The sequence below is a fragment of the Aspergillus sclerotioniger genome, assembly GCF_003184525.1.
Source record: "Aspergillus sclerotioniger CBS 115572 chromosome Unknown BO94scaffold_1, whole genome shotgun sequence".
Lineage (NCBI taxonomy): Eukaryota > Fungi > Ascomycota > Eurotiomycetes > Eurotiales > Aspergillaceae > Aspergillus > Aspergillus sclerotioniger.
In genome coordinates, this window is record NW_020290991.1 from 340,908 (window position 1) to 356,046 (window position 15,139).

A 15,139-nucleotide genomic window follows, 5' to 3' on the forward strand; every position below is an offset into this window, starting at 1 on the left:
TTGATATTCCTACCTTCTTGCCTTCCTCATACTTCGTCTTCCTTCGGTATGAAGCGAGTTGTCGCCAAACATCCCTCGTATTCATGATCATTCCAAACTGATGATACGGAGAAAGACACAGGATATGACACTCAGAAACGAGGAAAGATTGCTCTCCTTTATCTGTAAGGTCGAAACTCCCTTTTGTATATCATTTTGAATGCTTTCACAAAATAACTCTCATCTCATCCCAGACTCCAAACTCCGCTCTCCTAGCACCACACGCACACAAATCCCCAGTCCGTCAGCTTTCTCGATACAGTAGATCGAAAACGCCTCCAAGAAGCCATATCACAAACCAGCATCAGATGGAAAAGTTCACAGCTTCTTCCATTGTGGGGATACTCATATCGGATGTTGTGAGCTACCCGATTCAGTAGGCGTTAGTGCTGGACCCTGGCGCGCTAAAATCGCCCAGCCTCGCTGCCCTCCGTCATCGCCAACCACCTCTTCTTTCCCTTTCCTCTCCAGTCCCCACAACGGAGACCCCGCAGATTACTGGCAGCTCACAGGAGAATTCAATTCCCACGATACCCCTATTTAACGGCTGCTGGCGGATAAACCTTTCCACATGCAAAGAAAATGACCGTGGTGACCCATCCTCGCGATCGTCATGACTTTCACATCGCCATCATCTGCGCTCTGCCCCGCGAAGCAGATGCCGTGATCGCGCTACTCGACCATCGCTGGGATAATACTGAAGAGCTCTACAGTAAGGCCCCGGTGATTCCAATGCGTACATCACCGGTGTTCTTGGCGCCCACAATGTCGTGGTAGCGCAGGTGCGGCACTTGGGCAAGGACAGCGCAGCTGGATTTGCCATCGATCTCCGCGCCACATTTCCTGGGATTCAACTCGCTCTGGTGGTGGGAGTCTGCGGTGGCGTCCCGTCCAACCCGCATCGAGAGATAGAGATCTTCTTAGGAGATGTGATTATCAGCGAGTCAGTAGTTGGGTACAATTTTGACGGCCAACACCAGATTGGATTCCTCAAGCACGCCGAAGAAGGGGCAGCCGGAGAGGATATTCCTCCCTCGCCATTACAGTCCGTTTTGCGAAAGCTGGAGACTGATAACTATCACAGTCGTCTTCAGGAAGAGACACGGACACGGCTCCGGACGCTGCAGAGTCAACCTCATGGGAAATTCCATTATCCTGGTTTTGGGTCCGACCGCCTCTTTCAGCCGTCATATCTTCATCGCCACCGTGACACTTCCACTTGCACTGGCTGTGCAACCGATAATGTGTGCATGGATGCGATCGAGGCTTCTTGCAGCGACCTCGGATGTGACGAGGACAACCTTTTGCATAGGGAAAGAACTGTCACCTCTGAAGGGTTAGACCCGATCATAGCAGGCTTTTCTCCAGCTGTTCACCTCGGTCAGATTGGCTCAGTAAGCACAGTCATGAAATCTGGCAGCCACCGCGATGAGCTTGCTCATCGCGAGAGATTTATTGGGTTGGAGAGGGGAGGTGTCGATCTTTGCAGTTTCTTCCCCAGTCTTGTCATAAAAGGTGTCTGCGACTATGCAGACTCGCATAAGAGCAAGCCGTGGCAGGATTATGCAGCGGCTACAGCAGCTGCCTGCACCAAAGCATTCTTACAGAGTTGGGCATCAGATGCCATGGAAACAGTGGTGGACACGGTTGGTAATAGTCCCCAGAACGATACTGTTGAGTTTATGGTGGATATCCACAGTGACGACCAATTGGTCGGGCGGGATGAGGTTATGAAGGCATTGGCGGATGAGCTGAAGACACAGGACCGCGTGGCACTAGTGGCTTCGGGAGGCATGGGGTGAGTGCTCATCCAAAGTCCAAGATCATACATTGTCGCAAGGCTGATTCGAGCGAGACCAGGAAATCCCGGGTGGCGCTCGAATATGCTCGCCAGTTTCAGGGCACGTCCATCTCTGTATTCTGGATCCATGCATCGACAAAGGCCATGTTTCTCCAATCATACGAAAAAATTGCCCGCAAAGTCTCCATTGTCGGGTACAAGGCCAGTGACCGGGATAGCGCGTATATGGTGACGGAATGGTTTGAGAGCGATTCCAGTGGACGGTGGCTCATTGTGCTCGACAATGCCGACGACCACGAAGTTTTGTATGGATCTGATCGCCTCGTTGACTTGCTACCACGCTCCAAGAATGGATCCATCCTCCTGACGACGCGTGACAAGCGCGTTGGACTAGATTTCACCGGTTCCTCATCTAGGCTGTTGCTTCTCGACCGACTGAACACCAGCCACGCTCAAGACCTCCTGGTCAGCAGACTGGAATCCAAGCCAAGTTTAGAAGCCGTGAGGGATTTGGTTGAAGAGCTCGCCGGTGTCCCACTTGCCATCATTCAAGCCGCAGCATACATGAAGCACAACGGCATCGATACCGGCGAGTACCTACAGCTGTATTGCGAGAGCCCTCAGTCGCAGTTGGACGTACTCAACGAGGATTATGACGATGTTCTTAATGAGCAGAGAAGCAACAGGAACCCCATTGCAGCAACATGGTTCATCTCCTTTGAGTACATCAACCGTAATTTTCCGGTCGCCGGGGACATGTTGAAAAGAATGTCCCTACTGGAGTCGCATGCAATCCCTATCTTTTTAGTGGTCGCATCGGGAAAGCTCCCCCCGGAGCTAGTCAAAGCATTAGAGATATTGGAGGCCTTTTCGCTTATTACTAGTAATGCGCGAGGAGATACAATATCCAGAGAGCAGGGCACATATGATATGCACCGGTTGGTACGGCTAGCTACGCGAAGCTGGCTAGCCCAAAACCATGAGCTGCGGCAGTGGACGGCAAGCACACTCAAGATCCTGAGTCAGAACTTTCCGAGCGTTGATAGCTTGAAATGGCGGGTAGTGGATAACTACATGGCCTACATGCCACATGCTTTCGCCCTGCTTCAGTCTGATGAGATACAGTTCATTGGCGAGGATATCCCATCGGCATTCGTACCACAACAACAACTCAAAGGCCATGCGCCTGACGGCATTATATGTGGCGAGTGCGCTGCGGCCCTGATGCTGAAACTTGCGAAGACATGCAGTGCCTTTCAAAACCACCAAGGGGCGATGGATTGGGCAATGCAGGCCTTTAAAGTGCGGCAGTGGATCTTCGGCCTGGAACAGGAAGGCACTGTACAAGCCATGACGGAAGCCGTTATAGCTTTGTATTCCAACAAAGATATAACCAAGGCCAAGGAACTAGGTGACTTGGCCATAAAACAGTTGGATGAAATTGAGCCTAGTCCCGCTCTGGAGGCATACAATTATGACATCCTCGGATTTATCGGGTTTGAAGATGACATGAACACCGTACTTCATGAACATTTCCTCCAAGCACTACAAATCCGACTCCAAATGTTTCCTCCAGATCACCCTGCTGTGCTTGTGACCAAATCTAACCTAATCACGGCCTATATCAGGGAAGAGCTATACCCCGAAGCGGAGGCTCTGCTTAAGGAAATACTTCCTGTCTACAACGAAGTCTATGGGCCAATGAGCTTTCCCGTACTACAAAAGAAATCTACTCTCTCATGGTTGTACCAGCTATCTGGACGTGTGGACGACGCTCTGCTGTTGAATGCAGAGTTGTCTGCGGCTCATCCTCGTCGCGGTGGGGATCAGGGACACGATACTATCATGGCCATGATTCATTCAGGGGGTGTGCTGCAAGATATGGGCAGACCAGCTGCAGCAGTAGATGTCTTTCAAAAAGCTATGGGTCTGATTGCCGATCTCCAAGCAACGGGAACCCCCATAGAGCTCGAAGCCATCACGGGGCTGAGTCAGGCCCTCACCACCCTGGGCAATTATGCCGACGCTGAACCCCTCTTGGTGCGGCTGGTAAAGTCTTGCATCCGAGTAGCAGGTGACCAGCAGATCACCGTCACGGCAATGCGGAGATTGGCCGACCTTTACGAATCCTGGGAAATGTGCCTTGCGGCGCAAGCTCTTCGGGAAAAGGTCGCTCAAATTGAGCAACGCCATTCCGGTCGAGGAACCGTCGCTGCTTGTCTCAGCCAGTGTGAGCTAGGTCTCAATCTCATCAAGCAGGGACGACACGCAGAAGGAAAGCCGCACCTCTATACCGCATTGCAGTACCCGTTGACGGCGGACGATTCCGGAAAGCGGGAAAACGTCGATCGCATGAACTCCATCGCAAATGGCCTCACGGACTGTGGGTTCGATCGGGGCGAATATTTTCTGGAGGCGGAGCATGTTGCGCTAGATGCCGTGCGGTTGATCCAACCACGCATCCGAAAGCTGCCCAATGTGGCTCAGTCTAGCTTACAGAGCCTTGGTTTTGTGTATCAGCAGCTTGGAAAGGCTGCTGAGTCAGAGGAGCAATATCAAGAAGCTATAAACGTTATAAGTGGGCGAAGTCACATTGAATGGTTATCACCGGCCGTAATGATCCAGTGCTCCTCTGTCCTACTCCAGCAAGGGAAGTACTCTGCTGCTATGAGCATGGCTGCTGAAGCAGTAGAAAAGCTTGGGGCGCATCCAGAGCCCATAAAGGTAACTCTGGCACGCGGTCGGGCCAATCTGGCAACCGCATATATGGAGATCGGAAACTGTCGTTCGGCCGGGTCGCTTTTGGTGGCTATTCTAAGTGACGAGTACGAAAAAGCCTGGGACCCGGATCAGTCGACCGTATCTTCTCTGCTTCACACATTTGGTCTCATTCAGAGCGTGGCTGAGGTGCTAAACGGAATGGGGCGGTGGGAGCGTTCCCAGCTTATCCACGAGAACATGCAGGCGATTTTTGTCCAGCTGCTGGGCACGGCGCATATGCGCACTCTGCAAACCGCTCTACTTCTCCGAGATACGCTGAACTACCAGGGTAAATTCATGGATGCCTTGGTTCTCAGCCTGGAGTGTAAAGATCGCTATTGGCAGCGATTCCGGCAGGATACAACTCCCGAGAAGATGATGATCGCCCAGTTGGACAGCGGACTTGCTTGGTCGTACCAAGGGCTGGGGGACCATTCGACAGCGGAAGCGCTCTCGCGCCAGGCTTTGAAGACCAATACAGACATAACCGGTGCAGATAGTCCTGAGTCTCTTCAAGCGTCCACCATCCTAGCTACCATACTTGTATCGCAAGGTGGCCCGAAGCTGATGAAGGGGAGTGCTATTCAACGTCGTGCGGTGGAGACGTGGATCACGCTGGCGGGGAAGAACTCTCTGCGGACCGTCAGAGCAATGGAGGCGGTAGCCAAGACGTGCAAAATTCAGGGTGACGAGGAACAATATCAGGTTTGGACGGAAAAGGCTTCATCGGCGAAACAGTCTTTCGAGCCCATTTTAGAAGAGGATGAGAAGAGAATTGATGAGCTGGTGAGGAAGCTGTTCGAGAAATGGGGCGAGGACGGCGAAAGGGTGATGGAATCGATGGATCGGCGTAGGAGGAAAGTCTGGACTATGTCTTTGCCATAGAATTAGAACAACAACACTTCAATTCCCTTCATTCGGGACCCCATATTCCGTCTTATTCCCCCCATCAGCCCTTGCCCATCGAAGACTCTCTTTGTACACAATTCTTCGTACAGTCAAGTGCTTGGTGACCTCGACTGATTCAAGCCGAACGTAAAGCAACCATCCTTCGACCTTTATTGGATCATTCCGATCCTATGAGGCCTTCCTTTATCTCTCAGGCTTCCACCGATTCCACAAGTGCCGCAGTGTAAACCGAGAAGCGAAAATCGAGTGCACTCGCAATGATAAATCCGTATGCCGGTGGGTAAACAGAACCGAAGGACACTAAAGTAGCCATGATTCGTAAGCGAGCGCTCATTCAAGCAAGGCTCAAAGACGTACCAACACATCGTGAATATCTCCCCTCCAAGCTCGCTGTGCAAAGGCCAGGCAGTGCCTTTGACGAGCATTCCGTGATGAGACAATATACCCCTCCCTCGTCACCCTACTTGACACATTATAGAGCTAAGTCCAGGGGAATCAATCATGTGTGCAGTGATGACAATGCAGGAGTAGTCAGCAGAAGATGCCCGGCTGGTCTGTCTGTCTGGTAAAGCCAGCCACGCTTTGACCCCACCCTTCCAACGTTTCTCACAACACATTGATTTTCTTCTGCGGGCTTTCCTCGCGCCCGCGAAGGTCCAGACTTTCAGCTATGCCCCATTGCTTGTTTGTTTCCGGTCTAGAACCTACTCTGTCATACAAAATGGAAGCGGCGTCACCACACCACTACAGTTGGACAGCTACACACCTCTCATCAGCTTTAGTCGTCCCCGCTACTTAGTCTACAGGATTCTTTCAGTGTCCAATCACATAAATAAGCACCTTTTTAGATAACTCTCATTAGCTTTACCCCTCAGAATGCCTGGTCCGACGTTTCCTCTGCCAAATTCCCCCCCTAAGGATGTCTTGTACCTTTCCTCCTCATCACCTTTTTCACCAGAGCTTGGCGGGGTCTCTCTCAGAAGCATGATCATTGGCTTGGTCTCCCGCAGAGGCATTTGCAGAGATGGTTGACTCATTCACAGGGTTCTCATTTCCCAGGTCTGCCATGGCGTGGACGTGAGGGGAAGTCGGGCTGTTGTTCTCATCCTCATTGGGTGCTTTATCATTGCCCTGGTCTGTCGAGGCGGGTGTGTAAGGTGGAGGCGGGCTGTTCTCAGTAGTATCCTCGACCATTCCGTCCCGTCTGCGTTCTTCTCTTCCCTTCTTGGTTTTTTTCTGGGATTTTTTCTTGACAATGTTTCCCATTACTTTGTCCCCTGTAAATATCTTTCCCCCAACCATGTCCCCTGTAATTACGTGTCCAGGCATCCCTCCACATATCAAGTTTTCAACATTTCCGTATATCCTGGAAACGACTTCGTCTTATATGTACCAGAGTGGATTGAAAGAAAGCCCCACCTTGGTCGGCTGGTTCCGAGGCAACTGCCGGATCTTCAGGAACACGATTTTTCGGCTCCAGTCATTAATCAATTAATTCACTCTCGTCTCGCTTCTCCTTTGTCCACTATACTATACGCTTCACTCCTATACTCGATTTTCGCTTATCACCTATCTACCATCTACCGCACTATACTGCCAATGCTGGACCTTTTCCCCGCCATCACCACCGCCTTCCACCATGGTCTAACCTCCCTGCCAGCCATCATCTGGCTTTCCACTCTGCCCATCATCATCATCCTCTGCATCCCGCTGCTCATCCCCTACTTCAACCCCACTCCCCCACCTCTGAGAGGCTGTCGCAGACTCGGCCTCTCTCCATCACAGCAATCCAATCTCCACGATGAATACGCTCCCAAATACACCCACGGCGTGCCCTGCACCGCCGCCGACGAATCCGGCCACCCGGCCTGGCGCATCAAAGCTCTCTTCACATACCCGATCAAAAGCTGCACCGGGGTGGAGCTCGAAACCGCCGAGGTGATCGAAACAGGCCTGAAGTACGACCGACTATTCTGCTTCGCCGAGTTCATACCATCTCCACCACCTCCATCATCCACCAACACCAACACCAACACCATCACCATCACAACCTCACCCTCACCCTCACCCTCACCCTCACCCTCACCCCCAACCAGCCACTGGACCGCCCGCACCCTCCGCGACCGCGACTTCCGAAACCTCGCCCTCCTCCGCCCTGAGATCTGGATCCCCGATCCCACCTCCCCTTCATACTCACCCACCCTGCCCGAAATCCAATCCAACGGCGTCCTCATCATCCACTACCCACGTCTCTCCACCAATCCACTCACCAACCTCCTCCAACGCCTCCATCTCCTACCCACAACCACCTCCTTTACCATCCCCCTGACTCCCCCACCCTCCCAAACCCACCTCTTCCCCCTCACCCCCGTCAAAATCTGGAAAGATACCCCCCTAGCCTACAACTACGGCCACCTCATCCCAGATGCCCTCCGCGCCCTCCTCACCTACGACACCACCACCCCGCCGCAGCTCCGCCGCCCTCTCACCCTCTTCCGAGAATGCGAGACCCATCACCGAGAAATCTTCCGTTGCGCTCCCCGTAAGACAGATATCGGGTTCCAGCCCGTCACGGGCTTCGCGGACGCCTATCCTCTGCATTTGGTCAATATGGCTAGTATTCGGGACGTAGCCCGGCGGTGTGCGGGGGATATTCCGTGCTTGAGTGTGAGACGGTTTCGGGCTAATGTCGTGGTTCAGGGACCGGGGAGGTTTGAGGAGGATGGGTGGAAGAGGATTAGGGTTGGAGGTGATTCTTCCAGGTTGTCTTCTGGGCGCATGTCGGGGTCGGAGTCGGAGTCGGAGTCGGGGTCAGTGGAGACGGGCGTGGAGATTCACACAGTCTGCAGAACTATTCGCTGCAAGTTACCCAACGTTGATCCTGATACGGGGATTAGACACCCCTCTGAACCGGATCGCACTATGAAGAGTTATCGGAAGATAGATGCTGGGGATCGTACGAATGCGTGTTTGGGCATGCAGTTGGTTCCGGCTGTTAGGGGTGAGTAGTTTTCTTTGTGACTTTCTTTGTCCGTCCCCTTGCTGTTTGAGGTTTTGTGTTTTCTGGTTTTTATGGTGGGGGCGGGCGTTGTTGCACGTGGTTGTTTCTATTGTTGATGTTGTTTGATCCTGGAAATGCTAACGTGAGTTTAGAATTCACGCTACGGGTTAACGATCCCGTCTCGGTACTGGAGACGGGCGAACACTTCTATATCAAGATGTTGGCGCCGGGGGAGAAGGTAGAGGGAGTGTGATGATCTCATGGTGCCGGACTGTACTACTACTACTATACTTCTCTCTTCTAGCTGACTATATTCTACATTAGTATACTATAATGCTCGATGTGCATAATTAAAAGTCCATTGCATATCAATGACCATCTAGGTCAACAAAGAAGGGTATCCAGAAAAATAAAAACCAAGCTCATCGCCAATCCAACCTAATATATATAACCAAAAGAATTAAAGCATCATGCACTGGGGGAAGCGGATGGCTCTCCCTTGGTGAACTGCGTGCTCTCCGAAGAGGTCATCACGTCCTCGCTCCGTCGGTGGTCGCCCCGAGCGTCCAGAATAGCCGCCTCTTCCTCTGGATCTTCGGGAAGGATCAAGTTCAGAACCACTCCCAGGAGGGCGGTGATGGCGAACCCGTTCTCCATGACCAGTTCAATAGCGTCCAGCAGACCCGTCAAGCCGCGGTTGTTGCCGCTGTAGGTGAAGAAGTAGTCGAACCAGTCGGAGACGAGGGTGGCGCCCATGCCGACGGCGAATGCAGCGGTCAGGATGAATCGGTTGCGACGGGTGAAGGGGATGGTGGAGATAATGCGGATACCGGAGATGGCCACGGAGGAGAAAAGGAAGGTGGTCATGCCGCCGAGGACAGAGCTGGGGATGGCGACCAGGGCAGCAGCGAATTTGGCGAAGATACCCATGACGATGAGGAAGAAGCAACAGCAGTAACCGGCCGTGCGGTTGGCGCACTTGGTCAGAGCGATGACACCGTTGTTCTGGGCGAAGACGGACATCGGAGTCATGGTGCAGAGTCCAGCCAGAATACAGGTGATACCGTTACCCAGAACACCGCCTTGGATGCGCGAGTCGAAGGTGGGACCCTCGACTTCGACCTGGGAGACGTCGCAGGTGGCTGTAATGTCTCCAATCGATTCCATCATGACGACAATGTACACTGCCAGCAGTGGGAGAATCAGGGGCGGGTAGACGACCAACGGGAACGTGCGGACCCAGACGAAGGAGGCCACGGGTGCAGCGTCAATTCCTGAGCGATCAAAGTACCCGCATGCAGCTGCCACGATGCAGCCAACTAGCAGACCAACCACAACGGAGCAGGATCGCATAATGGGTGCACCGAAGCGCTCGCAGATGATAATCGAGACATAGACCAAGAAACCAAGACCAATGAACTCCGCGCTTCCCCAAGGAAGAGCGTGCGGCGCGTCTGCGCTCGGACACAGAGCACCGTTGCCAGGGTTGTCACTGCAGGTTCCGGAGCCACCTGCCCAATCCTCGAAGGCGGACTGGATGAGACTGGCACCGATCAGGAGGACGGTGGGACCGGTGACGAGGGGTGGGAAGACGCGTTTCAGGATCTTAGGGCTCATAAAAGACAGGCCGACTTCGAGCAGGGCACATAGACACGAGGTTCCCAATAGAGCACCATAGCCCTTGGGGCATGGTAGCTTAGTCCCGTCTTCGGCCGTGGGGCAGTATCCAGTGGAATACATTTGCTCGAAAGCCCCAGATGCCACAGTGATCGTGGCGAAGGAAATTCCCACGACAGAGATAAGACCAGTTCCGATGTAGTATTTCGTGCCATAGATGTGAAAGCGGGTCATTTGAATGGCGGACAGGATACCGGAGACGATGAGCGATGTCGAGACGAGGTATTGGTAGTCTTCGGATCCGAAGTTGGCACCGGCCGTACCACCGATTAGAATGGGAGGTGAAATGACTATGAGGGTTAATACTGATCTGGCCAAAGAATCGGAAAGCACTTACTTCCACCCAGCATCGCCAGCGAATGCTGCAATCCGAGTAGCAGAGCCAACACAACAGGAACTCGGTCTTCAAGTCCGAAGAATGGAGCCGAGCTTCGCCTCTTCGTAATGAAGGGGATGTTCGGGGTGAACAGATAGGAGTAATCATAATCTCCGATGAGTCCCTCTCTATGGAAATATTAGCATACAAACCAGCGGAGAACCACTGGTTTCACCAACGCACCTTGTAGTGAAGGCTTTGACAAGACGACGGGTTTTATCCCCCCAAGTCTGCTTAGGCCGGTAGTCCGGGCCTATCTGATCAGGACCGTCCATGGCGGCAGGAGGCGAGTTCTGCGATGTGAAAAGTGTTGATGTCGCGGAGAAAAGTAGTATGAGGAAGCAGTTGAAGAATGTCGACAGAAGATGGATGGTTGTCTCCTTATGTTGCACAACTGGGTCACCTCAGGTTGGCCAAGAGTGGATTGAGGGGTCGGTTCTCGACGATGTTTCAGTTTGGATCTGGGGAATCGACTAAGATGGACCCAGACATCGACGGACGAGGTGTCTATATAGACGGGGCATCGGGCGTGGAGGTCGAAGATGGATCGGAAGGATGGAAGGTCGGAGCGGAGAGGATGATGATACCAGCTATCAGTGGCAAACACGGTGGGTGAATCAATCGAATAATGGTCAGGGCCAACCCGGTTATCTTTGGCGCGGCGTGCCAGACACACGAGCCAACTTGCAAGCGAGCTGCAAGTCTGGGCAGCACTAGTGGATGACTGGTTCGCCATCGGCCTAGCTCAGTTGGCTGGTCTTTGCTCAGGCTTCCCGGTGGGCCCCGCGATAAGGGCCGCCGCCACTGACAGAGTCCGCTCATGTAACGCCCCCGGCCGCTTATCTGTCCCCAGCTCGGGTTCCGCCGAAATCCATGCCTCGTGTCTGGGGCTGATAGCCGGTGGCCGATGGGCCTGGAGCTGACGGACCCGACTGTGGCCGGAGTAAAACTCATCCAGAGCGTGGGAGGGCCGGGGGAAATATAAGCTACGGCTAGTACTAGAGGGCGCACCAGGGGGAAAATCGAAGCATCGACGACGGTTCTGTTGCTGGTCGCAGTCCGGGGAAACGCCAGCCCCAATCCGGCAATCCATTAGTCATGGATTCCCTCCTGCTCCAACTTTATCGCAACCTTGACTTTCGCCCGTGACTAACATCTTTGGCTGCACGTCGCATTGCAAGGTCGCATTCTACTAATTGACCACGTAGTCTATTTTCTTCTCTGTCAATATGAATAGGCAATGAAAATTTTATATCAACAGGGTGACTGGCTTCCCTATTATCCCTCTTCTAGCTATTTCCCATACCGCCCACGATCGGTATCTACCTACTCGTGCAGTCTAAATCTCATGCATAATGCAAGGCACAGGCCAGCAGTGCAAATCAACCATCATGGAACGGTGATACCACTTAGTGGCCCATTCCCCACAATAAAATGCACAATCTAAGATCGTGTCAGAACCAAAGCTATATATATCCCTCTCCGGAGAGGTCCTTGCGAGCATCATGACCTTTGCCATATATCTAGATTAAGATCGGAATAGCTGTACAGATCACACATAACAATTGCCACCAGCTATTCCTGGATGAATCTATTATCATACAAGATACAGAATCAATCAATCCATCAATACTGTACTCAACTTCCGGAGAAGGCGTAGATGGATAACTAGTGGGTAGACCCCAACAAGCATCCAATAGATTTTGCACCTCTAAACAATGTGATGCAAGACATTCGGACCCATTAAGCTACGGACATTAGGGTAATATGTTGGGCTATCACACACCCCATATTAGATCATAAATCCAACTCCCACATGCTCACACACCACGCGCGGAGATGCTCCCGTCATTTCCAAATTTTCGAGACATTTTCTGTGAATTATGAAATGCTCATAAGTATCTAGTGTTATGACTTTTCTATTTCTAGGTTGTCTTCGTAAAATCTAGGAACAGTAGCATACTTTGTCAGTCAGAGGTCTGATATATATTTCCAACGTACCCGAGATGAGCCCTAGTACTTTAGCAGCAGTTTGGTCGGCAACAGGCATTAAGTCCGTAAAACACTTACAACTAGGTGGGCTATTAATTCAACGTGCTGAGGAATATGCTGTGCTCAGAGGCTGCGTACATCGATAGAGGACTAACAATCAGATTGTTCGGATACTATTTATTTCCTGAAAAGCTGTATTGATATACAAGATATAGAGTGAAGCTATTCATTGTCTCACATGATTAATCCTCCTCTTCATCCAGGTAGCAACAAGCCCGCAATTTCTCCCATTTCAGGCACCTCTATTTTGGAAACAATCTAGGCGAATACCTGCTGCTAAACAGACCACATGCAACTTGCTGGGCTTTTTATTACGTCTTCAAATATTACCCCGGCCCTTATCTGTTCCGTGAAAAGATCCTGTTCTCGGTACCAGTAAACAGGCACCTCAATCTGGACATATTGGTGAATATGGATCACCCAATACTGTTGGCCCTTGGGCTTCCAGTCTCACTCAGTCTAGATGGTGTCATATCATCGAGCATCTTCTCCCTGTCAAACTAAAGGTGTTGCGTGCTTGTGACAACTGTACCAATCCTCCTCTTTCTCGTTGTGTCCGTGTCCATTTGGCGTGAGAGGCGCATCTAGTGAAATACTATCAGACTGTGACTTTATAATATGGTCAATCAGGTCGTGTTTACATGACAAATAAAAGTAGTGTTAGTGTTTCCGGGGAGATTATAACTCATAATGCCACTTTGGTAGGCTCTGCGAATAATATGTATGAAGTCGTAATCTGGGACTTAGCCGCGGGGACTGTTGTCGAGCTTTGTTATGGCCACGGAGACTGCTTTGAGCATGCCGTGTAAGTACTGAGATTCAAGAATCAGTGGGACCAAGGTCCAGAGTAGAACTCGAAGAAGAAGGGATACATGCTTGCATGTTCAAATATTCAAGGAACCGCGGGATATCGGCGGGCTTTTGTCAATATTGGGGAATTCTATTAAACTTTCGAAGTAGATGGATACGTAATCTGAAGAAGAGAGATGCGCAATAAGATGAAGCTACCTGAAGGACAGGCTGGATACAAAAGGGCGGAGGATGAGGTAACCCATATCAACCAACAAGTGGAATAAGTGAGTGTAGACCGAAGACAAACCTTATAGTCAGTTGGTGACTCGATGCCACTCGCTTGGTAAGTCTTATATACACATCTAACCATCAGCAAAGTGCAAAACCTGACACAGTTGCGTATGTCTTTGGAGCAAGGAGACCTCGCTATCCTGATTGCAGCCTCTCTTTCATACCAAAATTAATAATGCTAGGACAGCATAATCGCAAATCATATATCAGCGGGTAACAACCAATTTTGTTGTGTCTTTCAATGATACAATTGTATTCTGCTAACCCGGGAAGAAGTTCCGGTGTACCAAATAGATACTCCGCAATGGTCATTGCTGAGAATACCCCGCTCGTTGAGGAAACTCAAACGAACTATAGTGCAATGAATAGCCTTGCTTGTCCAACTCTATCAATAAGGGCTGCATTGCCTCTTTCTCGGACAATCTCAATCCCACATGTTCCCGACCCGATTATCGATCGGCAGAGATTTGTCCAGCCGCGGACACCGTGAAGAAGAGAAAAAGTGGAACCGAGCCGTCAGTCCGAGCCACCGGCTCATCTTCATCGCCAACCTCGGATCGGCGAGGACCGGAAGAAGGTTCCTTTCCTCTATAGTTTGGCGGAGAAATCCGGAGCACCGCATATGCATTGAAGTGGGTTGGGAGTATCTGCGATGATGATGTTGATGAGTTTCGTAAGATGGACATGGGGTAGATCAAGTGGCTAGCTATACTATGCAGCAATCATGCAGGTGAGATTATCGAATCACGCCTTCTATTCGTTTCTTTTTCGGGCATAAAGCTATTGTCTTGGTCATTAGTAGACTATAATGCCATTGCTTTATCAAGCGCTAGCCACCCTAAGTTAGCAGTCTTCCTATATCTTTATAATAGTGGTGTGCCTGGCAAATGAGGGGTAACAATGATGCTATCTTGTATCTATCGTGGCAGATCCCTGACAAGATCGTTCTTCAGTCACAAAGACGCATATGATACCAATCCAACAACGATATATGTCAATCACTATTTATTAGACGCTGCAGTCGGACTCGATAGTCGTATGAGTGCTGGGAAGAAAAAGCTATCTTCGAACCACTTGAAAATAGTTCATCAATGTAGCAAGTAGTTTTCTGCGGCCGATTTCTTTTTGCGGCCATCAAGTAGCTTCACAACCATTATTCCGAGGAGAAACCGCAGACACGTAATCGACAATTATGACAGACTTGCCACTCCGGAGTACTGTCATTGGACGAAAAGTGTATGTTCTCATGGTGCAAATAGAAAGATACACCGATGATCCCCTATAGTTACTATCTACAGTGACACTGCATACTACTAGTAGGTCCACGTGAAGACTGAGTACTGCTAGCTGAGGCAATCTAGACTGACACTGTGTTTCTGCAGCTTCTGCAGCGTAGCGCTGCTTTTGTTGTAAAGCAGAGGGTCCCTGCTGTTTGAAGTAT

General features: G+C 51.0%; 4 protein-coding genes across 4 annotated transcripts; 2 read left to right on the forward strand and 2 right to left on the reverse strand.

The window, feature by feature from the left end:
- The first annotated feature begins 556 nt into the window (after nt 1-556).
- On the forward strand, nt 557-5,498 carry BO94DRAFT_529639 (uncharacterized protein). Its single transcript, XM_025610488.1, has 3 exons — nt 557-751; nt 817-1,837; nt 1,900-5,498. Exons 1-3 carry the CDS (start codon nt 622-624, stop codon nt 5,483-5,485), a joined length of 4,737 nt encoding a protein of 1,578 aa, XP_025473009.1. The 5' UTR covers nt 557-621; the 3' UTR covers nt 5,486-5,498.
- Nucleotides 5,499-6,399: 901 nt separating this feature from the next.
- On the reverse strand, nt 6,400-6,968 carry BO94DRAFT_591836 (uncharacterized protein). The gene has a single exon (XM_025616133.1). It carries the CDS (start codon nt 6,836-6,838, stop codon nt 6,461-6,463), a length of 378 nt encoding a protein of 125 aa, XP_025473010.1. The 5' UTR covers nt 6,839-6,968; the 3' UTR covers nt 6,400-6,460.
- A 140-nt stretch (nt 6,969-7,108) lies between these two features.
- Nucleotides 7,109-8,790, forward strand: BO94DRAFT_505356 (MOSC domain protein; the record flags this gene model as incomplete). The annotated part of the gene is made up of 2 exons (XM_025609538.1): nt 7,109-8,510; nt 8,663-8,790. 2 exons carry the CDS (start codon nt 7,109-7,111, stop codon nt 8,761-8,763), a joined length of 1,503 nt encoding a protein of 500 aa, XP_025473011.1. The 3' UTR covers nt 8,764-8,790.
- A 76-nt stretch (nt 8,791-8,866) lies between these two features.
- On the reverse strand, nt 8,867-11,145 carry BO94DRAFT_570595 (nucleobase:cation symporter-2 family protein). Its single transcript, XM_025614828.1, has 3 exons — nt 10,747-11,145; nt 10,525-10,691; nt 8,867-10,477 (listed from the first exon to the last, which is right to left on the reverse strand). Exons 1-3 carry the CDS (start codon nt 10,836-10,838, stop codon nt 8,979-8,981), a joined length of 1,758 nt encoding a protein of 585 aa, XP_025473012.1. The 5' UTR covers nt 10,839-11,145; the 3' UTR covers nt 8,867-8,978.
- Nucleotides 11,146-15,139: the final 3,994 nt, after the last annotated feature.

What these genes read in the sequence shown, in the direction of transcription:
- BO94DRAFT_529639 (XM_025610488.1), top strand. Translation starts at nt 622, where the DNA reads ATGACCGTGGTGACCCATCCTCGCGATCGTCATGACTTTCACATCGCC. An exon ending in TAATACTGAAGAGCTCTACA is followed by an intron (nt 752 to 816) that starts GTAAGGCCCCGG and finishes ATGTCGTGGTAG; the next exon opens with CGCAGGTGCGGCACTTGGGC. An exon ending in GTGGCTTCGGGAGGCATGGG is followed by an intron (nt 1,838 to 1,899) that starts GTGAGTGCTCAT and finishes GAGCGAGACCAG; the next exon opens with GAAATCCCGGGTGGCGCTCG.
- BO94DRAFT_591836 (XM_025616133.1), bottom strand. Translation starts at nt 6,838, where the DNA reads ATGCCTGGACACGTAATTACAGGGGACATGGTTGGGGGAAAGATATTT.
- BO94DRAFT_570595 (XM_025614828.1), bottom strand. Translation starts at nt 10,838, where the DNA reads ATGGACGGTCCTGATCAGATAGGCCCGGACTACCGGCCTAAGCAGACT. An exon ending in GTCAAAGCCTTCACTACAAG is followed by an intron (nt 10,692 to 10,746) that starts GTGCGTTGGTGA and finishes ATATTTCCATAG; the next exon opens with AGAGGGACTCATCGGAGATT. An exon ending in GCTGGCGATGCTGGGTGGAA is followed by an intron (nt 10,478 to 10,524) that starts GTAAGTGCTTTC and finishes TAACCCTCATAG; the next exon opens with TCATTTCACCTCCCATTCTA.